General features: G+C 41.9%; 1 protein-coding gene across 7 annotated transcripts; it reads left to right on the plus strand.

Annotated features, from left to right (window-relative positions):
- The first annotated feature begins 1785 nt into the window (after positions 1 to 1785).
- LOC136430901 (poly(U)-binding-splicing factor PUF60-like) lies at positions 1786 to 24397 on the plus strand. 7 transcript variants are annotated; one of them, XM_066421978.1, is made up of 14 exons: positions 1786 to 1847; positions 12781 to 12916; positions 15134 to 15185; positions 17825 to 17967; positions 18314 to 18372; positions 18523 to 18736; positions 19745 to 19872; positions 20638 to 20706; positions 20892 to 21015; positions 21156 to 21335; positions 21792 to 21900; positions 22112 to 22290; positions 22612 to 22801; positions 23042 to 24397. In XM_066421978.1, the coding sequence occupies exons 1-14, from the start codon at positions 1801 to 1803 to the stop codon at positions 23149 to 23151; spliced, it is 1740 nt and encodes a 579-aa protein (XP_066278075.1). In that variant the 5' UTR covers positions 1786 to 1800; the 3' UTR covers positions 23152 to 24397. The 7 variants fall into 7 exon arrangements, with proteins under 7 accessions (XP_066278075.1, XP_066278074.1, XP_066278076.1 ...); XM_066421977.1 differs by lacking the exon at positions 19745 to 19872 and adding an exon at positions 19930 to 20057; XM_066421979.1 differs by lacking the exon at positions 19745 to 19872 and adding an exon at positions 19930 to 20057 and having other exon boundaries at positions 21156 to 21308.
- The last annotated feature ends 470 nt before the right edge of the window (positions 24398 to 24867 follow it).

A 24867-nucleotide genomic window follows, 5' to 3' on the forward strand; every position in this document is an offset into this window, starting at 1 on the left:
TTAGACAGTACAAACGTAACTTAGATCCTTGGTATTTTAATGATCATTTAATTTTCATATTACACAATTGGTTGTTGTAAACAGTAAGGTAATTTTGCGGTGACGTCGCAGAGTTTATTTCGAACAAAGACCCGCGCCGCCCCCAAGCTACTTTGGAGTTGTCCTACTGCCCCAACCGCGATCATTTGTTTCATGACACTTGCGGCAACAGCGGATACGTTTACGTGTAATTTTCCCATGAAATCGAGACACGCGCAATTAAGCCTTTAAGATATTACACGTACGATGTCAGCAAATGTCACCTTTGCATGAGCTCACCCTTGGATATATTTTCCATAGATTGGGATAACTCTTGAACAACGCCACGTAGTCCTTCAAAAGCATACACACTACGCATGTTAACAGTCGAATATACGCTATTTTGCGCGTTTTGAGACTGTTCTTCCAATAATGTCATTGGTTCTTCTTAGTACATAGGTAAGGTGAGTAGTGAAGAAAGCCTGAGTATATACCTTTTTTATAAGGAACACAAACAACACTTCTACACGGGAGTTCGTGGGGAGTTCACGTGATCCATCATTCGGTATCCGTCTGTACCTGAAGGGCTGTTCCATTATGACAACCTGGGTGTCGCGAAAAGGTAATGACTTAGAACAACTTCACACAGGGAACATTTCAAGAAAAGCGAAGGGTCGAACCTTTTCCTAATCACCCTGCTGAAATGATAAAATGGAAGCCAGCACCCTTCTCACCCATGTTGTATGTAGTACAACTGATAGTAGTACATGTGAATATTGCACAAGATTATGTGCAAACAAAGCTATTAACAAATTTACGGTATCTTGGATATTCATTTGAATTCAGGCAGTGATCCAAGTGTGCGCGGGTGACAGCCTAACTGATTTCTTGCTATGTTATGTACAATAAACCATCCACGCAAGATATACCTGTCGGAAGCTTTCTTCGTTAGAGTACACTACATTGGGAACGCGGTATGTTTTTTTTTGTTTGGGGACACCGGAAGTAAGTGGGCCCTTGGGTCACCGGAAAGGGTGCGACCAATTAGCCGGTTCTATTTCTTTTTGAGATACAATCGAAGTAGCAGAGGATTTTATAAGCCTGAAATGCCTTTAGATTATTGCTGTTCTGACATTTTGTAATTTGAAGATATACACTAGATGTTTGTAACAACACGATTATAATTCTAAGGAGCTTTTGAGCTGTTGCCAGAAAATAGAATTGCACGGACCCTACCCGAAGTGACTTTGCGATGGCCCAGACGCAACGGATCGTAACCATAACATTGACGGACACCTGACGAACTTTGTTCTCCTACAGATTCGTGTCTTCGAGAGAAAGTTGATTCCCGCCAAACGATGACTAATTTGACCACGCACAATTGTGTCTTAGTTATTCAATAATTGTTACTAGAGTTATGTCAAGAATTCCACCTTCGCCTCGACAGACACCTACGTACTTGATACATAATTATGTGCGGATCGGTTGGACAAATACTTATGTCAGGATAGGACAATGGTATAATGACAACCAAGTTATCGGGTTGTTGTTCTCAGTGAGGCATCTTGGCAACTGCAGAGGTGGTGGACTTAAGACCGTCTACTCATTTCCTACTGTTCCTGGAAGTGATCTTGGTGACAATTTCCCCGTATTTTGAGCTTATGTTTGCAGGGTTACTTCCTACCTCGTGGCGCTCATATCTCCACGTGTCTGTATTCATATAACTCCGGCGTAACACACCGGCTCCGTGCTTATCGTGCAATACGGCGTTTACTTCGCTCTATGGCTCACTTTGGGGAAACCGCGACAGCCAGGAAAATCGTTAACAGGTTGGTAATGGCTACGTAGTTTTCTTTGCATGACCACTACGGGTCTTGTCGTATTTTGGAGGGAACGGGATAGCAGAGCCAGGGGAGGGGCCTCCGTTCCTGTTTTCCCGTTCTCTACTACCCAGTGATCGTGCCTTCGTGAAAATTCAAGTTCGTGTGTTCGTGTGTTCGTGTGTTCGTGTGTTCGTGTGTTCGTGTGTTCGTGTGTGTGTGTGTGTGCGTGCGCGCGCGCGCGCGCGTGTGTGTGTGTGTGTGTGTGTGTGTTTCTATTAAGGTTCTGGACAAGTGAAAACTGGAAAGTATTGCTGGGTCAAACTTAACGTTATAATGATTCGTAGTGCTCATACCCAAGGTAGTCCCAAAACATGACATTAAGTTTGCCCTTTGCTCCAGTGAGCGGCTGGTATATCACTATGGTATGCGTTACTCTCCAAGCAGAGGTTGGCGGGGAAGATTGTGATCATTTATCCTGTGCCCCGTTTTCTGTCGGCTCTCCCCACCAATTGAGTTAGCCTCCACCAGGCCCTCCTACGGGCGTATGAATTCGGTAGAAAAGGGAATAATTAGCCAGTAGAGTCAGTCCACGGTGAAGATCACATTTCGCCCGCAAATGACACCCTGGCAAATATTCTCCCTATAGCCAGCGTAGTTTGTCTGGTAGAGACTACAATTGAGTAGCATGCGTCCCTAAGTGGAGAGGGGGCGGGGAAATGTGACCCTCCCCTGTTCTTTTATAATCAATCCACTAAACCGCCCCCTTTTTATAGTTTATGGTACTTTTCCACCACGTGCAAGTGCCAACCCCACCCCATCCGCGAATTTCCAATCTAGACATCGCTCCACTAGTCTTGAAGCAGTTGTTGACGTTCTCACTGGCGTTCTTGATAAACAGATGGGTGGGAGTGGAGTTTACCCTAGATTCCTCAAACTTGGCATTCTCAAGATTCTCTCAACATAGATATCTTGAACTCATTTTAGATTATATCATTGTCTATCTGCAAAATCAATAACATGATATAATCAATGCCATGTGGAAGTCCTAACATGTCAGACTATGTCAAAATGGCATTTGTATAGACACGATTAGGGTGTACGTAGCCTGGTATCCAAACATATCATAGCTGCCAAGTCTCTTGTCAAACATAATAGGATTACCAGGCTAGGGTGTACAAGAATGTGAGAAGAAATTTATTAACTTTTTAAGAAGACCACGCATGTCTCTAAACAATAGTAAGGCATGCAGACGGGCGCACCTCCAGGTTTACCTTAGTCATCAAGTCACCTGTAACGTTATACCTAACTTTGTGATAACACCTGTAGGCGTTAATTCGGACTTCCGGTGAAGAAAGACCTATCTCCTCCTTAAAGGGGGGAGTGTCAGTCCCTAGCTGTCACATTCTCACAAGCCGGACGGTAACACCAGCCGCAAAAAAGTTCAGCAGTCTCGCCTAAAAGTTCAAAGCAGCAAATGTGAGCAGTGGGATATATTACCCCGACGGTTGAACTATCCGTGTCAGGTTTCATGTCGTGAGCCTCAGTTGTTTTCTCCAGATAAAGGTAAGTCTCGCTGAGCGTCGGCAGACTTGACGATCTTGTGGGCCCCAAAAAATGCTTGTCAGCTGTCTAATCTATAATGGGTAGAAAAATATCATGATTGACAACACTGTGAATTATATGCTGTTAGACGTGTACATGCCCATGGTTAGCCCAAAGGTATTGATTTCAGGCAGGATATATCCACGCATTTTGTGGGCGGGGCTGCAGGTTTTGTCAGTGAGCACGTGTATGGGCTGTGTAAAAAATGCATGCCATTTATAAAGTATGTAATTGAATCATGCATCTTATTCCATCTTATGCCAATCGAGTTCGCTCAAGTAATAATGTCGGATTGAGCACCTATCTGAATATGTGATTTGCACCCATGTGCGACATACAATGTATATGCTAGGCAACTTGCGCTGTCTTGAACATGGCCGCCATTTTATTTCAAATGGCACAAACACTTGTTCATGTACAACACTCGGTAGCGATTACTAATCTATATTGAAGTTGTGCGCTGTAGACGACATCATGTTTATAGCATTTGTTGGATTGGTCCGCGTGACTTTCAGATCGTTTTTTGTTTAGCGTGTGTGTGGGGTGGGAGGAGGGGGGGTGGGGGTGAAGTCGATCTGAATCATCTGGGGTAATACAAAAAGCTAAAATCACTGGGTTCCACGTGTGGGACGAAGCAATCCTTTGGACACGATTGCCAAGCCGAGCTGCCGGACGAAAATCCACGACTTGCAATTAAGGGGTAGTTTCATGACCGCCTCACCACCACGTTTTTCTTTTGTCGCAATCACACTAATCTTTCAAAGAAGTATAAACAGGGGATTTTGTGAGGACATGCCGTGTTTGCCACTGACCGTATATGAATACTGCCGGACAGAGGTCGAATTGTATATTTCCATGGCAGCGCCCAAATTTTCTACAACCCACGCACCTGTTCCGAAGGCGCTTTGCCATTTCTTTCCCCCAAAATATCTTTCAGTTGCCACAAAAAACGAGAAAGACTTTTAGTAATACACGAGTACATTTAGTTTTCATATATCTTTGTTGAATCTATTTTAGATTTCGTGAGTGACATAAACGTCTGAACCAGATATCAACAGCATGATATAATCAATGTACGTGAGAGTCCTTTCTTCGCATTCAGAGTATGTTAAAATGGTTTTGTGTAAAGACATATGGTGAGCAACAGGAACATTTGGTTGCGAAATAATGTGTATGTTGATCCGTGTATACTTTTATCAGGTTAGAAAATCACTGGATGACAAAGTTATCAAAACACTATATAGGCTGATAAGTGGGTGAAAATATATATAACTCACACAAAGAAGACGTTACATGGTGTGGTAGGACAGGGGGTGTTTTCCCATGCGCTTTATCGTCTTCCTGAGTGTATCTACTAGTCTTCTTGGCCGGCTCTACCGTAGTTGGTCTTTTTTGGCTTAAAATATATATTTTATGGCATATCAGTTCTAATTGTGTCGGCGTGAGCCCCCGAAACGCCCAACTCGTGGAGCCTTCTAGAGGCTAATATTTTACTGTTGTTCAGAAAAGCAGTGCAAGTAGGACAGTGTTACCACTAAGTCCTGGATGTGCTGCTACATTTTCCTCTCCATCGTGCTATACTAATCTGAAGCAAAAGTACCAAAACTTGACTGCCGGTCGACCCCAGACTCAAACTGTGAAGAAAATGGCTTCAGACCAAAACAAGACCAGACTGCAAATATCTTATCCATATCAGTACTGGAGCGTATTGACAATCTGAACTAAAACGAAATAAACGCAGGGTTATGACATATAAAAAGAGGAAAATAACAGACATAAAGAATTTAAAAAAAAACATCCGCCCTCCACCATGTCATGTGTGTGTTGGAACGACACCTGTACCTTTCACATGCCTTTTTAGTTTGGTCGCTTGTTGAAACACCTGTGGCATAATCTACAATACTACCGTGGGCATTTGCAGGAAACGTTATTTTGGACCGCGCTGTGCAGCAGCACGGCCGGTACCATGCCCACTGTAACCGACCGGGACTTCGCGGGACAGACGGTTCAATTTTGTATCCTACTGGCTCTCTAAGTCCTGATCGACTGCGGTGACTTGTCGGAGCCGTGTACACATCTGTAAAAACGCCCGTGACAACGTCAGTTAGATCTCCTTGACACTGTTAGGCGGAGAATGTTTCCGTGAAGTGCCAGAAAAGCGTCACGACACAGCCGAATTTGAGTTGAGTCACCACTGTCGGTCACGAATTACTGATGTCAAGAAAGTTCCCTGAAGCTAGTTTCCACCCAAGTATCCGTGTTGTTAGCACAGGCAGGGGAATATTATGACTATCCTGCAAGACCAGCGTCGTCAGCAGAAGTAGAAGACGTGTCTCACTCATAGCATGACGATTCAAACAGTGCAGACTAAACGGCTTCATCATCGGTTCTGTTGCAATTCCTTCCACTGTAACCTCACCGATACTGGTGCGGATTAGCTTACTTGAATCTAACTCCTTTAGAAAAAGAGGAAAGTAACGTGTTAATGTAAAGCGGAGAAAGAAATCGCCGGTCAAACATAAAAAAACAAAAACATTTCCTGTCACCAAATAAGAACGAGAGTGTAACTGTAAGACATGCTCCCACAGTTTGCACACCTGCTTAGTCACCACGTCCTGGGCTGTGATTTTTGTGGAATCAACATGATAACAGAAAACTACTGTGTGTTTGGGTCTGCCAATCCACCCGCCAGCAGCACCACTATGCCCGCTGTAGCCGGCCGGGACTTCGCGGATCAGACGGTTCTTTGTCGTGTCCTATACTGGCTCGCCAAGTCCTAGTCGACAGCTGTGAGAAACACCTGTCACAAGACAGTTGTCTTTTTTTTATGCTCCAGCAAATGTGTGATTGTCTTTCTTGACTTGAAATTTTGGGAATAACACGATACAAATCACAGCAGGCACGCATATAGTACAGGAGCCAATTCCTGAAAGAGGCCTAGAAATGTGATTTAATAAGGTATGTAATATAGCGGCAGGGTAGGGTAGGGCAGGGCAGGGGAGGGTAAAAAATGAACTGCACAAAACAATACTACATGTGGGACAGTGCTTAGTATTTGCCATGGGGGCGTTTCTGTTTTCCTTGAGTGTGCTATTTGACAGGAAACAGCCACGAACCCCACGTCAACTTCATCATTTCCACGTTTTATCTTCCACACAAACTTAGTCATAGCGATAATTCGAACGTCCGACTACAACGACGACAATTTGGCAGCGCAGCAATATCAACGATAACGACTCTAACATGCTGCTGTCAAGCTTTTAAGCTTGGGTAGGAGAAAAGTGTTTTGTCTAGTTTCAACATTCTTTAATGCATATCATGAGTATGTGTACTATATACCAATGCGCTGTCGGTACTAACAATACTTGAAATTGTCCAGAGAACTTCTACTTTTAAGTAGAAGGTAGAAACTTACTAGACACGTTTCGTCTACCCCCTCTGTTTTAGACACTATTAGCAGTGCTTACTTTTTCTCTTGCAATTAGCTACTGGGCACAAATTTGCCAGTGTCCAGGTTAGCATATACATGGGGTTCTTTTACTATCCCTCTACATCTCGCTGAAATAATGGAACCAAACCGAGTAACAGTAAGTGTTTGACTCGTAAAATGACTGTCGACCAAGGCGTCAGAATTTATAACGTTAACTGGCCAATACTGGATGTGTGGTGCCTCGAAACACAAGATTAACACACAGAGTCTGAGAAGAAATACGACAGAGAAAAATGTTGGCAAATAAAGATAAGTACACTGTATTTACCATAAATCCGCTGGTATTCACATGGCATACACGACAGCACTCCCACGGCTTCCACATCTCCTTAGTCACCGCGTCCTGTGATACACTTTTCGAAGAAGCAACATGATGATCACACATCAACTACAATCCTCGCACTGTACTACAGTTTTCACAGCTCTTTAGTCACCACGTCCTGTTCTCCACTTTTCGAAGAAGCAACATGATGATTACAAAACAATCACAATAATCGCACAGTACTAGTTTCCACCTCTCCTTCACCTATATCACTGAACCTGCGGTACGTTGGCGACCTCGCTGCGTCCTAAATTGGATTTGTGTTATCCTTGACTTCATAATGGAAATGTTAAACGTACAAGTATGACTAAAAAGACGTCAAAAATCAATGTTTTATCGATGAAATCCGCCTGAGCGCTCAGTCAAATCGCACTGTCACATTGAGGTCGCCAACGTGCTGCGTCCTGTGCTGCACATTTCTTACAACTAAGTTGAACTAACGTTATGACAAAATCAGGTGCAATGGTACCGTGGACCAGCTTCCACACCTCTTGAGTCGCCGTGTCCGGTATGCTGCGCTGTTCATAGAATCAACTGACAAATAAAAAAGTAAAAGCAAAACACAGGAACGGGACCGACGGCCAGTTTTTAGCTTAACCGCTGCCCACTGTAGCCATTCGGGACTTGGCGAGTCAGGCGGTTCTACATCGTATCCAACTGGCTCTCTAAGTCCTGACCGGCTGCGGTGACTCTCATCAGAGCTCGGTGCCTTCTTAAGAAAGGTGAGCCTGGAAAGTTACATAGTACGGTTTCGACAATTTGACTTTCTGGACATTTCTAACTTCGCTGAAAGACAACCTAGTCTCTCTCGCACGGAATACATATACAATCATTGAATGTAGTGTATTGAGGATAACTGTAAAGCATAGGGGACATACACCAAGTATTTCTAAACTAGAAAAATTATGGTATTGAGACCAATCTGTCAAATGAATAGAGGTATGATAAGTCAGTAGATTTTCACACCCTCCTTGTTGTCCATCCGGGATATAGAGGTGCAGTCGGCGTTTTAACTATCCCACTGGCCCTCTACGTCTTGGATGGCGTGCAAAATGATTCCGCCATTATTCCATGTGTACAGTGTGAAGACATGAACACCCTTTTCTTTCCACTGGCGAAGCTCTCAAGAGTTTTATAGTGCTCATAAAAAGTCTAGTGACGCTTGGTCTGCAGCACAGCTTCATTTTCAAATCATGTTTTCAAGAATCATTTTTCCATACGATTCTAATCGAATTTAGAAGTAGGTCTCCTTCCTCGTGAAAGTTTTTTTTTTTTCAGAATGTTCCACCCGGTAGACTTGTGGGTCACATCAACCCCATGACTTGTAGTACAAGTAATCAAGCTTTTGCCAAACGAAAATTTTGTCACGAAACGCTTACCACAATCTGCGACCAAACGTCGAGCCTGAGAAAGTAGCAACTCGTACAGACAACAGAAAGATATCCGGGAAGAGGTGGCATACTATTCCTGTATTAACAGCGGAAACTTATGCGTGTAGTTACCATGAACATCTGTACGTTAGCCAGTATTTGTCGGTGAGAAGACATGGCGACAGCCAAGAAAGGAAGTGCCTAGATTTTGGATATGCGTTGAAATACATTTCAAACACGGTTGATATACAATAAGATTTGTATACTTGTTGTCTGATCAAAAATATACAATAGAACGGCCATGCATCCTGACAGTATTTGTCGGTCAGAAGACATGGCGACAGCCAGCAAACGAGTGCATGGATTCCGGATGTGGGTTGAACTTGAAATACATATTTTAAAAATAGTTACGCCAGGCTGGCTTCCGACATCGATAAACAACAGAACGGCGATCTTTGATTAATACAATCACTCATACAAATATGAACAACATTTTTTTAATCTCAAGAAGATACATGCATTTATCTTTGTGCCAAAACGCAACCAATTCTATTAAAAGAGCGAGCCTATGTGCTGTGATAAAAAGGCATTACGTTTTGACTAGATATCGTATGAAGAATGGATTTTAGTGAACTACGTGGGAGGATGAGTGATACAGCTTTGCATTTTTATGTAGGAAGTAAGGAATTCACTTTATGATGCTTTAACGAAACCACCGATGCATGCCCAGCATTGCTCACTGTTGCCGGTCCGGACTTTGTGGGTCAGACGGTTCTATATCATGTCCTACTGGCTCTGAAAGTCCTGGTCAGCTGCGGTGCATGACTTACACATGTTCCCATTTATTTATAGAGTTATATGGAATACTTACGACTGTACTTGTTCTGTGCACATTGTCAATATTTCAAAATGATCAATGGAAAGAAACAGCATAACATCGCACATGAGAGTCGTTAAAGCTCTCGCAAAGAGTTTCAAAAGCTTTAACAGCATTCTCATCGTGAAAGTATCAGAATCATAAACACCCTTACGGATGCTGACATCTGGAGGTAAACACCGTTCAGAGCTAGCTGGCGACAATGCCGCATGATGCCCACTGTGGTCAGTCTGGACCTCGTGGGACAGTCGGTTTGTACCAGATCCTACTGGCCCGCCAAGTCCTGATCGACTGTAGTGACTTACACTAAGTTACAGTGACCATTTCCCTCATTTTTTTATGGGGAGTGAGGGATGCCGAATGCTGAAGACGATTAAACATTGTATGATTTTGATATCATTCTGCAGCAACTAGTCAAATAGTTTGATAGCTTAGAGATATTTCAAGTACACTTTGAATATAATTCCTTTACCTGTACTCTGTAACAAATATGCGTATAAATAGATATGTTTGTACCTGGAGCGAAGCAACATCGGTTAAGAAAGACTGTGTTGTTGGTAATTTTCACACTAGTAAGAGGACTAAAACATCATCTGAGAATCATTGGTCACAATGTGTAGTTTTATGAACGCTCCTCAATGATATGTCTTCCAATCCTTTACCTTCTGGTGTTCGTGGAGATACTGTCAAGAAACAGCAAGATATGGTCACGCGCGGAACAGCAGACAACGGATATGTACTTACCAATAACTCCCGCTTAACCAGAATATGCGTACATTCAAAACATGTTCTTTGTCAAATTCACAACTAATAGAGCATCTGTGCCCGGTCATTCCGGCGGTGTATAAACCAAGTTGGATGAAGACACATGTCGGTGCTGTAGTAGTGGCAGTGCCGAATCATGCCTACTGTCAGTCGGTGGTAAGTCGGGACTTCGCCGGTCAGACGGTTCAGTCAAAATGATTGCCATACCTCCCTGTTTTGTAATGAAAGTGCTGTCGCAAGTCGACACACTCCTTTTCCCAATCCCGACAGATTTGCGGCATTTCCCCACCCCCACCCTCATCCGATCGCCACTCCCTCCTTAGAACATGTCGTCATTTCCTTTGGCCGCAGGTGCGATGCTTACGATTGGGGATCAATAATAAGTTCTCGGCCTCACTCAGAAATAAGGTGCACAATTCAAATTTATTTCAAGGCATAATTATATTCATTTTGTAATATGAAGCCTTTTACCAATATCGACCGGATTTCAAATCATTGATTCTCTTACTAGTGATTTCATTTTCAGTTAGACGTGTGTTAGCCCATTAATTCACCAGTAAGATGTTAGAAAAGGTTATCTACTAGCGACTTTGGCAATTGTTAGCACAGGTAGATGTGCTTAACACGTGTATTGAATAAAATACTTTCTGAACTACTTTCCTGTCGATGTCCTTCTAAAGATAATTTAGGCAAATACTGGCGACAATAAACAACAAACATGAACTGTGATCAGAGCTGTTTGTGTTCCCCGTGCCACGAAATCCACGAAGACATTGTCAAAATTAGATGTTTGATGAGAATTCCCTTCTATAAAGAACGTTCAGCAGAGCAAGTTGACCCGCACACTGGTCTCAGGTCGCAGTTTAATATGGTACAATTGTTTTTTTTCCTTCTCTCTCACCTAACGTTATTGGATATCGCCTGCAGAGTAATGGTCACAATGATTTGAATTTTGGTAAATGCTTCATGCCCCGATCGAGTTATGCACCTTGTTTCTGGGTGAGCCGGGTGAGGCCAAGAACTTGCACGGCATGAACAAGTGATAGGCGCCTGTTTAACAATGGCCCTGTAATGTCTACTCTATAGATGTTGAGCAGACACCAGCTGAAGCGAAAAGCTATTCGGACACACCTTATATGTCAACGTTGAAGAGACCGCGGAACTTTCACAACTTATTGACTGCGTCATTTTCAAACACGTGCTCGTTCATTTTGAATCCAACCGTTGCGGATTAGTCAGCAATTCAAGTCTTTATTTACCCTATTCTCTAGCCGAGTTCTTCAACTCATCATACTGTACATGATCCTATGCACAGCTGAATTTACCTGTGCTCTAGACAAGTCCCGTGCGATAGCTTAGCGATGCAGACGTCGGGTAAAGTACATGCTCACTTGTGAACAGCGGCTTGCGGGTCCAGTCGGTAGAAAGAGATTTCCTACTGGCCTGCCAAGTCGGTGCTCACATGAGCAGCTCGCATCCATATACATGTATACGGCTCATCTAGATGAAAAATCATTATTGAAGAGACAGTTCTCATGAGTGCCTTTCAGCTGTAGGGAAAGGGATATCAATATCAAGCTCTTTTATTGAAAATCAGTATGATGGTGTCTTTCAGTAATAATAAGTTGAATTTCAATCATGTGACAGAAGGTCACAGAACAATGGAATACAAAAATGCTTATTTCAAGAAATTGAAATTATTATAACGTTACAAGATTTCTTACTAGACAAGATAGAAATGTGTCAGCTGAAAGTAAACGAAAAGAACGGTCTGGACAGGAGAGAAAAGCTGTGCTCAGTTGTCAGTAGGAACTTAGAAAAGCAGTTGGCAGTGTATATTTCCCCAACTGGCTTTCTTTGTTTTTGTTGGAATGAGTGACTTGCATCGCTTTCATCATAGTCAGATTCCGACAAATAACGCGCCGTCCGAATGTCACAGTGAATGCATCCGATTCATACTGATTTGTAACAAATCAAACGACTTTAAAGAAGCGCTGGTTGTGATATAGCGCTTTGCATGTGCTTCTCTTTTATATCCAAAATAAGGAAGATAGCCGAAGATCCTTGCTCAGACATCTTCAGTACATGAATATAAACTGATAGAGGGCGCTTTTCAGTTTACTAACATCTGTTTGAATCCGTATGATTTGAAATCTTTGAAATCTTTATCATACATACCACGCTCGCAGACTCTAGATGATAGAGTCTGAATTAAAATGGTATTTACATATGTAAAACATTGAGTACTTGTATTTTTTTAACTTTGCTCATATAACGTTATATAAGCGAATATAGCCAACTAGTCTAATTATACTCTATATACTCAAGGAGGTTATATAGACTCTGTAACCTCCTTGATATACTGAAGGCGCTTCCTTGGCTTGATAGTGCTATAAATATCACAATAACAATATAACTTAAACTTCTTTCGATGTAAACTCCGTAACAAAGTTTAACGATATCAATATTGGATTTATAGTTATTAGTATACTACTGTTTTGGGCTCTCCCCAGCTTGGTGACCGCTTGTAACCTCAAACATCCGGGTACTTCGGTGCCAGTTCCACGTGATCAAACTGCGGTGCAGGAAGCTGAGATGGCAGCCACTATGGACGCGAGCTCTCAGCTACCAAACGGCGATGTTAAACAGGTAAAAATGAACCATGATCTCTCAGAGTCTGCATAAATACACGTAGCAGGTATTCGTTGTCGTTATGAGTGCACGCTCGACTTATTTCGATGAAAAATCGTGGAATGTTTCAACTGTTCCCTCGTCTTCAGGACTGCGTGTCCGCCATTTTTTCTTTGACTAATGATTCGCGAGAACCTTCCAAATTATTTGCAGAAAACATTTCTGCACAATTTCACAACTACCATCCTTTTTATCTGAGCACGAATTCCTCAAGAATCTTAGGTATCCCGTGACAGATTGCAGTAATGAGTGGATCACGCAGGAAGAAAGGATAGATATTTTTGGCACGATAAATTTCTCGGCGTCGCAGTAAACGGCGGCACCATTCCAAGCCGGACTGCCGAAAATGGCCACGCATCAGGCATGCGAAATGTGGACGTGAGTTATGTGAAGAACGTGTTGTTCAACACCGTAACTCCTCCTACGTGCCTGGAAATCTTAACGTTTACAGTTTATTTGCGAAGTGCCATGTTTGAGTTTCTGTGTGGTAACGGTTTACACATGTAACGTTATTTTGCTGTGCATGTGCCTCACAAAGGATATTTGTGAGGGAATGGAGGGGTGGGGGTTCGCGATGCCGAGTATTAAAGTAAATAATGTCCTTGGTCGTTCTATCTGTGAAGATGTTCCCTTTAATCCACATTTTTGGACAAGGTTATCTTATTTTACATGGTACCTGATCCAAAAGTCCCTAGCATATATAATTCAGTGCATGCATGATTATTCCTCAAGATATAGCAAGTATAACGCTAAGACTTTGGACTAAATGTAAAATTCATATATTAAGACATAACGTTAGACTGTAAAGAACATGGATTAGTCAAAATTATATTTTGATTACAATTTTTATCATCTTATTGATTAGAATTATTGATAAATTATGAACCTTTACTGTAAAATATGAGAGGGTAAGAAAATGCAGTGTTGAGCAAGGTCTGACTCTGAACTTGACTGAAGACAGGAGAGACTAGGATAGTGATTATGATGACAACTAGAAGCCCAAAGGAAAATTCATTGGATCAGTGTTTCCGCCAGACCGCGACTGAGAGGCCGTCCACTTGGGGAGGGCCCTACCGCGAAAATAAAGTGACCGTACCGCGAAAATTAACTGACCGTACCGCGAAAATTAATTGACCGTACCGCGAAAATTAATTAACTAGGAAAAGTAACTGAATGTTGTGATCCGAAAAGACTTTGTTAATTTTTCCAAATCAATTTGTTACGAAGGTCGCTATAATACTGCTTCAATCGTCACAAAATGCGATCTATATTGACCAGAAACTTCTGAAGTGTAAAGGGGATCTCCCGCCATGTGACATCATGCCGTCAACCAATCAGAGCACAGGTTTTGTGACGCAGACCAATCAGCGCTCAGAACCTTGCATATCAATGAGCTTAAAAACATGGCGGACGGCCCAGGACTCGAGCGAGCGTCATGACTTATGTGAATTCATAGCGAAAATACGATTTATCTACGGTGCATACGGAGAATTTTCACGGAAAAATATTCAAAGGAATATATATTGTGTCGAATACGGCCAGAAATGAAGGCGAACCGCGGCAAATCACGACGTAGAGGCTGAAATGCACGGGCGAAATTCTTGTTTTCTTCGATGACTTTCTTAGATTGAGTCTTGAAAAACGGGTTTTTAATGAGATCACCGTATGCCAAAGGCACCGACACCGATTCTTCGCAAGCATAACAATAGCAACAAACAAAAGAGTGTGAATGTCCAACGATATAGAGCGTCCCCACGCCCGCAGTAACAAAGAAAAACAAAGAAATTATGCCGACCTCTCGTATTTTTTCCCCCGATTTCTCGGCATTTAGTTTGTCTTTTTTTAAAAAGAGGACGGCCTCTGTCTAAGTTCAGGCCGTCCAAAGCGACACAAGGCCGTCATTTGACGGGAAGACGCCCCTCTGGCGGAAACACTGCATTGGATCATTGTGAGAATTCACTGCTTGTATTTAGCCCTTCTTTAGATTGTGGTTAGTGTAATGCTGAAAATTCACTTTTGTTTAAAAAATAATAATACCACCTATTAATTTAATGTTACTAGTATTTTGTCAGAAATAAGACATTCACATACGTAGGTTCAAGCTAACTAACAAGTGACTTTGAAAAGAAGTAGACTTTGCCATTTGGTTAACTTTGCACTTTCATCATCCCACAGAATGGAGATGGTGAGCCCCTGTCAAAGAAGATCAAGACAGAAGATATAAAAGGTAAAGCTGTCTTGCTGTGTAATGTTTTTACTTACACAATGCTTCTTATCTTGGCCATGCATGTCTTGCGCTCAATGCACCAAGTCTGTACCAGTGCTAACCAAGTAGAGATACCATTGTATATGCTAGACCAGATAAGGAAGGGAGGACATCAACCAAAAGATTTAAACCTTTTTGCCAGGATTAGGTGAACTTTCTTCTATGTCAATATTTTGGCTTTTCCCAACCAAAATGTTCCATGCTTTATCTTCTCTCCTTATAAGGTTTTTTACAGGAGGAACATGAACAACTTTAAACCTGAAGAGGGAAAGCCATTGAAACCTGAAGGATTTGTCAGGTTGTTCGCAGGTTTGGTTGTTGACCCATTTTGGCTTGTTGGAAGTCCTTGTTCCAACCTCAGCAGCGGGCTCATGTTTCTTGGAATGTGTGAAATGGGATGACTGGCTGTAGCATACCTAACTCACTTCACAAGGTAGTGTGTGGATCTCCTCTGTGTTGGCAGTTCGTAGCAGCTTGTTTGCACTGTTTCTATTTGTGACCTCTATCCATGGTCTGCTGTGTCATCTTATCAATGTGGATACATCTTGCTCGGAGATTTTTTTTCTCTGTTTTTGAGTTTCTGTAGAGCGTACGGTCGGAGCCATGTTGTCGTGGGGTTTTCCGACACCAAGGCTTCTCGAAGACTTGCTGAAAGGTAACAGTAGTGAACTGTAATAGAGCATGTGTGCCTCCAAAAGTGATTACATCATAATGCTGTGAAGAAACTGTCATGGTGTCATGGCTATGCCAGGGGTTTTGTGTGGTTCACTCCAGAACCCATAGGGTAGAGCCCTTATTGTGTTAGGCCATGACAGTTTCTCCTATATTGGATAGTCTAAATAGTGCTAACTGCTTTAGGACAGTGCAACTTATGCTCGTTAAGCCAGTGCCCAATAGAATGGCCCACACACTTAGTTATAGATGGGGCCCTGGCTTCTCGAGTGTAAGCAGGGTGGTATAGAGTACTGTCTAGGTTGTGCAGTTTTTATGTTTTCCAGGTTATATGCACTAAGGGTACTTAGGTATCTCCATGTACTAACCATGTTTTTCTTCTTTCCAGTTCTTTCTTGTTTCTCCTGCAGGTGCATGCACAACTCAAGGAATTCTAGGTTCCTCAGTTGTCAGAGTCAGCAAGCATAGTACCTGGGACAAGTTTATGGTTGATGCTATATAGCATCTCTGCTTATATTAGTATTCTTCCTTACTGTGTTGATACTATACTATAGGCTAAAGTGCTGTTGTTGGGTGAATGCTGTCAGTGCTTGAGTGATTGTTGTTTGGTTCCAAGAAACATGAAGCTGAAGCTTGCAGGTCCTCCCTTCCACAGGATTGTTAGTAGTGGGCAGTCAGCCTGCATGAACCTGCCATGTTAACAGGGCTTTTTTGTTTCTCTTTCTTCTTTTTCTCTTGTTTGTTGCCACAAAGATCAGATGGTAGAACGAACGCGAGGTTTGACGTATGACGTTGGGTGACGCCCGCCAATGCGGCGAACAGCGGGCAACACAACAGCTCCAATCCACCGCCATGCCACTCCACATCTTAGGTTCCCTGTCATCGCCATTTTCAGACTGTAGTCCATTTTTATCGTTACCTAGCACTGTTCGTGTCTAGACAAACCATAACTGTTGACAGGGATAAAAGATATGTTCTGTTTTTATTGAGTCCTAAAGCTGAGGCCACTATAGATGCGTTATTTGCTTGTCATTTTAAATTATGGGAGCCATCATTTCAAGTAAGGGCGAAGAATTGATAAGTCCATCTACAGCAAACCCCAACCCGTGATTCGTGCTCAACTTGTTAGATATTTGGGGAGGGGCAGTACTTTTCTTTGGGGAGTGAAGAAGTCTCAAAATAGAAGTTTGCATGTCTATGTGGAATCAAGGGCTCGCTTGAAATCTGCCATACTATGAATAGCTGTGACATGGCTTATTTGTGTAAATGTTGAGGGAAGTGGGAGGTGGCATAGAGCCCTTTGCGACCACTAACTGATGCATTTTGTCTCCCCTTCCTGTCTTTTTCTCTTGTGTATTTTTGTATGATGTAGTAATAACCCAGCAGGAGTGACACCATGTGGACCGGATGGCGCGCTCATGCTTCATATGGCGCATCCGCCCTTTATGTTGGCCGCTATGGCCGCCGGGACCGCGATGGGTAACACAACGGAGAAGAAGGTTTTGTGTTAGCTCTTCCCAGTGTCAAAGTGTCTCTTGTCCTCTACATACAGCATATTCCACACACACATTGCCAGGCAAAGTAAACTAAATAAAACCATCTGAAATCAATTTCTCATAGGCAAAGCTTTTCATTCTTGAGCTCTCTTCTATCTCCGACTTTGTTTTTTTGTTGCCTTTTAAAGATTTTGTGGAAGTTTGACTCAGCTTCACATTTCTTTAACTTCAATATTAAAGGTTAACTCTGAAGAGAGTAATAGACTGTTTGTGTTCAAATCTCCAATTACACAAAATAATGGGGACACGCACACGTTCAAACACATAGATCTGTGTCTGCCAATCAAAATAACACTCTCTCCCTGTACTTGAAAAGGCAGACACATTTAGGTGGTAATTTAAGGAACTAAGGAGACTTATTCATGGTTTCAGGAGATGAAGGAAAGGGAAAGGCCCCTGGGCTACCACCACTGACCAAAGACCAACAAGAGGCAGTGACAAAGGCAAAGAAATATGCTATGGAGCAGAGCATCAAAAGTGTGCTAGTGAAACAGACCATCGCACACCAGCAGCAGGTATAGTAACATCTCTGTTGTTCAGAGAGTGGTGGTGAAATGGTGCATTTTGTTTTCAGTTGATTAAAGACAAGTAGATTATAGAGTAAGGTCATTTGTTAGGTTCTTAAGTCAATGTAGATGTATGCAACAGGCATTGAAAGAATCATGATCATGCTGTTCTAACAATGATATGTCGACACCAGTCTTTACATATGCAGTCTGAGTCAGTGTTTTCCACTACAACCCATATACCTTTATATTCTAATCATACAAATGTACCATTTGTTTCTGGAGACTTTTGCCTGTTGTTTGTATAGATGCACATTTGGTCTTTTCTTAATTTCTAGTCTTTATTGTTCTTCAGCAAATGACCAACTTACAGATTGCAGCCCAGAGACAAAGAGCCTTGGCCCTTATGTGCAGGTCAGTACATGGGTTGAACAGGTCTGAAAAGACTCTCATTGTTCATGACATTTGTCAGTGTTTCATTGTCTGTTATATTTTGTCACAATCTGAAGACTATCTTTTCCACTCCACATGTCTAATTGTGTTCAACCTAACATGTTCTTATAGAATCTATGTTGGATCCATCTACTACGAGTTGCGGGAGGATACTCTGAAGCAGGCCTTTAGCCCATTTGGTCCCATCAAGAACATAGACCTGTCGTGGGACCCACTGACCATGAAGCACAAGGGCTATGCCTTCATTGAGTACGAGATCCCTGAAGCTGCCCAGCTGGCTCTGGAGCAGATGAATGGGGTGATGTTAGGTGGCAGAAATATCAAGGTATGGGGTTGACCCTGGTAAACAAGTTCATCAACAGATTTGCCCAGCGTCACTGAAGAAGGGCAGTGGATGCTACCTGAAATGTCTTGACTGTTTCCAACATCTATCCAGCTTGAGTAACTATCATCTTGCATATGTTATTACCTGGATGTCTAACCTTCAACAACGGAAAGTGGCAAATACTGTCTGTCAAATTCCATTTGTTTGGGATAATTGTCAGCAACATTGGAGCGGCAATCAAAGATTTTTTTCCTGACTTGTCAGTTTTGTCTTCAATTGTCTTGTGTAGTACAGATTTAAGTAATGAAACCAAAACAGCCAGATTCAATGATGATTCTTATTTTGCATTTGGCATCAGCATCTTTGGTACTATTTTTTTGTCTAAAGGACTGGAAGGGTTGCAAAGCTGTAAGGGCTGAAGTCATTGCATAGACAATATACAATATTAAATGAGAAAAAGATTTTTCCATACTAAATGATGCTTTGTAGCATAGATGACACTTTTTTGATAACATTGATAATGTTTAATGCCTGACAGTTTTCCTTCTCCATTTTCAGCTGAAAACATCTAAACCTATATCACAAGTATTAAGTTTTTGAAGCGTGGATAGTGTTTGGCCTACTACGGTAGTATTTTCCCCATGTCAAGCAGACTGACGGTTCTCCCCAGATGTTGAGTGCTGTGCAAGAATTGTTGTGAATTATCGGCTAAGAAGACACTACAAGTTGTAGTCCTTGTGAAACAGCAGCACTTGGCAGCGCATCTTGCAGTGGCCTGCAGACATTTGGCACCCCATCCAAATTATTTGGAAGATGAGCACAGAAATTACCTTGACAGCACCAGCACCAAGCTGATATGTCCAGCTACAAACCTCTGCTAACATATCTGACGGGCTTTGCCACGGCAAACTGTGCCCTGCCCCCTCCTCCCCATGACAAGGCTAGTTACTGAGTGGTTGTGGAATGGACCTCCATACCTAGCGGGACTCAATGTTTGCCGTTCTTCAGGTGGGTCGCCCCAGCAACATGCCTCAGGCACAGCCTATAGTCGAGCAGTTGACTGAGGAGGCGAAGCACCACAACCGCATCTATGTTTCCTCGGTCCACCCTGACTTGTCGGCTGACGACATAAAGAGGTCAGCATTGCTGCACTTAGTCGTGTTAAACCCCATTTGTCATGTCTCCTTCTGCAGGTTGGTCGCCCTAGCAACATGGCGTCGGCTCAGCCAATAGTAGATCAGCTTGTAGAGGAGGCCAAGCATTACAACCGCATATACGTTTCCTCAGTGCACCCCGACCTTGCGGCTGATGACATAAAGAGGTCAGGGTTTTCACATAATGGAGTGCCCAAGGAAGATAATCAACCCAGACCCTCTCACCAATGTGTAGCTAAGACTGTCCACCTTAGCTAAGCTCACAGATAGCTATCACTGCTGTGGTACTTCATATGTCACCATGACAGTATCACGACATGTAATAACTGCAGTAGTCTTTTCTTTCTTTCCTAAAGGGGAAGTCGTCATCTGTACAATGTTGTATGTAGATAATGAGCGGGAAAATAATGATTTGTTCCCCAGGAGAAGTTAAAACTGTCTTCTCTCTGATGGATACAAGATAATATTTTAGAGGGATATTTTTTTTGTATGTAAATCGTAAGGCTGGAAATTAGCTTAAGGACTCTAAGCATGCATTTGTAAGTTCCACTGTGATTTTGTGCACTTTCATAACCAAAGTTAGAGAATGTAAAACTTGTGATGTGTTATAGTAGAAGCATTGTAATGAGATGAATCACCTCTTGTGTTGATATTTGATTGATGTGATTATTTGTAGAAGTTATAATATGATCATGTATGACTTATATGAAAAGTTACAGTAACAATGGCAATTTCCACATTTTGCAGTGTGTTTGAGGCATTTGGGAAGATAAAGTCTTGTGAGCTGGCACCAGATGCAGTCACTGGAAAACATAAGTAAGTCTTTGTCAGCTTTCCTAACATGTGAATTGAGATGTAACCCAGATACATGTACTTGATCAAACAGATGTCAAGAATTGTTACAAACATTTTCACTGTTTGGATGTACTGTCTTATCCAAGTTTGCCTTGTAATAATTCCTGTGAGAACATGATTACATTGGTTTATTTTTCCTTTCACAGAGGTTATGGGTTTCTAGAGTACGAAAAGCCACAGTCTGCACAGGATGCCATTGCATCAATGAACCTATTTGACCTTGGAGGACAGTACCTTAGAGTAGGAAAGGCTGTCACACCTCCCAAACACGTAAGTACCTGACATTTTTTTATTAGTATGCTCTTCTTGCCAGGGTTTGTCACAATACTAATTTTTCATAAAATGAGGTATTAGTCACATTTTACAACCGTTCCTCTGCTGAATTGTCTACAATAACTACTCCCCTGCAGGCGCTGAATCCACAGTTACAGATCTCGTCCCCAGCAGGCCCAGGTGGGCTCCCACCAGCTGCTGCTGTCGCAGCTGCAGCCGCCACTGCCAAGATCACTGCCCTGGAAGCTGTGGCCAGTACGGCTGCTGTCGTATCAGGCGTGCAGCCAGGGGTGAGTACGATCAGCTCGACGTCACAGGTAAATATGATCTAAGTAGCCAAGAGCACTATTGAGTGATTGAATTATCGGGTATTGTCATACATACTTGAGTCAAGGCTGTTGAAGAATTGTTCTAATGTTGTAACATATTTTCGTATTGGGCACCCAAGGTCTGATTGTGAAAAGTTAGGTCTAGTTGTAGCTGACTGTTTCCCCGTCACAAGATATAAAAAGTGTTTGTGGCAGTTTAATGAGTTTTAAATGTATTACTGTCCATTGTAAAAAAAAAACAACTTCAATGTAGAAACTGTTTGCCACAGTTAAAAAGGAAAAAAATTAGATGTCTTTTCTCTGTACCTGAGTGTGTAATGACTACCTGTCCATTTCTGTTTTGTTTGTTTCATTGATTTGTTGCTGTCGTGCTGTCTTTCTGTCAAATTCGCTTTTTATTTTTTGAAATGTGTTTTGAAAGTGTGAATTTCTTATTATCTACAGCTCCTCTCCCAATCGATGCCAGGTCAGCCTGGCCTGTCCATTCCTGCCCCAGGGCTAGTGCAACTTCCTCAGCCAGTCATGGCATCATCTGCACCTGGCCTCATCACAGGTGGGTCAAATAGCTCAGCCTTGTTTTTACCATGAATGATGATATTTGTTTTTTCTGTATTTGACGAAATGTTTTTAGGAATTTTGGCTGTATGCTCATTCAGTCAACAAATTTATATTGCGGTGTGTAAGCACATCGACTGATGATGAAGATGACATTGAAATCACATATTGTAGCGTACCATTGTCAAAGTGTTCCTCTTCTTCCTCAGGTGTCACACCAATGAAGCCAGCCGTGACCACCACATCCTCAGCAGGGCCAGCTAATGAGGAGCAGAGAAAAAAGGTTGAAGATGACCTGCCACAGACGCTGGGTCAGCAGGAAAACCTCTCCATCTCAGGCAGCAATGCCCGCCACATGGTCATGCAGAAGCTGCTCAGAAAATCAGAAGTAAGTTCACAGGCTAAACAAATGTTTAAGCTGATGAGGAAGTCCATGGCTCAATACCAATTCAAAGAATTGAGAAACTCATAATTCCGTTGGATGCTTGTTAATAACATTGTTAATGTATTGAAAGGAAGACGTAAGTTTCAGTGACTGATTTTAATGTTGTAAGACATACCTCAATTCAGCCATTACAGCAGCTATGGTGTTGAATGTGATCTTATTGAATAAATAAACCAAGAAAAGACATCTGTAGGCTTTGTTGGTATGTTGGAAAAATGAGATATTTTCCAAGTGAAAATCTTAACCATATCTCTTTTTTTCCAGTCTAATGTGATGATCCTAAGAAACATGGTAGGGATTGAGGACCTGGATGATGAGCTGGAAGGGGAAGTGACAGACGAGTGTGGCAAGTATGGCCAAGTCAACAGGGTCATCATCTACCAGGAGAGACAAGGGGAGGAGGAAAATGCAGACGTCATTGTTAAAATATTTGTGGAGTTCTCTGAATCATTCGGTGAGTAGTGAGGAAGTAGATACAGTGTGCAGGTGTCTGTTACATTTTCACTAGTGATAACAGAAAGTGCTGTGTATGTAAATTTATTCCCTATCATGTTGTGTTATGTTAAATCTTGAAAGTCAGTTATCTTACTACTGTAGGTTGGTCCTACCTAAAGTTGTTTTCTCAGGGTACCTCTCCTATAAAAGTTTGTTTTTAGGATATTATTCTTAACAATTATCTTCTTTCCCCTTACAGAGGCAGAACGAGGTGTCCAAGCCCTGAATGGCCGGTGGTTTGGAGGCAGAAAAGTCTCAGCAGAGTCATATGATCAGTTGAAGTTCGACTCACAGGATCTATCAGGGTAGCTATAAGCCCATTTCGGACAGATATTATAGATAAGGCACTGTTGACATTACAGTATCTCAAAGCTATTGAGAATAGGCTGACATATCCCAATATTTCTGGTTGTAACTTGAACAGATCATGTAGTGGTTTTTAATTTTACTTGTCTCAGTCTTTGACCAAGTGTGCAATTAATGAGGACTCCAACAAAGCATATAAACATATACTATGCATATATACTCTTGCCAGTGGCTGCTGTCAAGATGACGGTGAACTCGTTCTTCTGTATATCATGTAACTTGCACCCGGCAATTTTCCACAGTAACTGAGAAGGCTTAGGTTGTTAGTGTAGCCTTTCACATTGGTCACTGTGCTGTACAGTGTAGTGACGATATACATTATAGTGATTCCCTCACCTCAGTAGAAATATAATCCGATGTATATCTCTACCCCTCCTGTGCAGCTGTGAACTTAATATGAAACACCAAATAATGAAATAATATACTTAGCGCCTAGGACTGTGAGAAAATGACGTTTCTTCTTCCAAATGGGATCCTCATAGTATGTGTAGACTGTAGTAAGTATACCTTGATTGGTTTCAATGACCAACTTTCCATGTTGAAAGCAACAGAATGTGTTTGAATAGCCTTTGTGTTACACAGTTTTACGTCCAAACTTTGCTCGAGGGAAAGCATTACATGTGAAATGTCATTGAACAACCGCTTTACTGACAGAGCATTGTAGAAGTTAACTCTGGACAGAAATCAGTCCTCATTTTTTCCTGTCATTTCCTTAGGATGGAAGAGTTAGCAATAGCTGAACATGTTTAGAACTTTGTCTTTGTATCCTCAAATGGTATGTTACATTTGTGTTACATGCCATTCAAAAAATAACTCATAAAACGTTTCATGAAATTTTTGTTGTCTCATACTGAATGGCACTGTCAAAAACAGAATAATGAAAGATGCCAGTGTAGTACTAAAGCTAAGGAAAATCCCCTCTGTTGCATTTAGAAAGTGTGTTTGGATTTGTTCGCAGAAAAGGGTTATGAGATGGAAAAGCAAACCTGCTGCTCAGCCAATCAGTGCTCAGAATTGGTTCAGCCAGTCGAACAGCAGGTTTTTTAAGGTTAATATGATAGTGTACAAAATAGATGTTACATGTTTGGTACATGTGGAGAGATGGAGAGTTTATGTGGTCAAGTGCCTTCAAAAATGTGTGATGTACAGTCTCCAGGTTGGCAAATAAAGGATTCCTTTTGTACAGAGATTGTATCTACTTGTGACTCATTGACTACTGTTTCACCTACTTCTTCATGCCTTTTGTTAACAAAGGACAAATACTGTTGTTTTAACCACCTGAAATTTTTGTACTGGTACATACATATTGCTTTCTAATCATTCAGGATAGGTTACAGTGTGGACAGTTTTGTGCCATGATTCATTTGACAAAGGTCTATTCATATATACACCTGAAATATTCTGTCAGCAGGTAAGCATATTTAACAGTGCCAAACATGCAGCAATAGATAGGGAAAAAGATAAGTTTGGCATTTTGTGTATGACATAAGGAAGGCATCTTTACTTCTAAAAACAACTATCTTTGAAACCCAAGGAATCCAGGAGCATCCGTATAGAATTAAACACTATGCCACATAAGAATGATTCAATATTAGTTTTGTCAGCATATGCATAAACTAGTAAACGGGTTGGAATTCAATTCGGGCAGCTAGATGTTAA

Source organism: Branchiostoma lanceolatum, chromosome 3 (assembly GCF_035083965.1).
Source record: "Branchiostoma lanceolatum isolate klBraLanc5 chromosome 3, klBraLanc5.hap2, whole genome shotgun sequence".
Lineage (NCBI taxonomy): Eukaryota > Metazoa > Chordata > Leptocardii > Amphioxiformes > Branchiostomatidae > Branchiostoma > Branchiostoma lanceolatum.

Coding starts and splice junctions, on each gene's coding strand:
- LOC136430901 (XM_066421978.1), top strand. CDS start 1,801: ATGGCTCACTTTGGGGAAACCGCGACAGCCAGGAAAATCGTTAACAG. Junction 17,968..18,313: donor CCATCGCACACCAGCAGCAG/GTATAGTAACAT, acceptor ATTGTTCTTCAG/CAAATGACCAACTTACAGAT. Junction 18,737..19,744: donor TAGGTGGCAGAAATATCAAG/GTATGGGGTTGA, acceptor GCCGTTCTTCAG/GTGGGTCGCCCCAGCAACAT.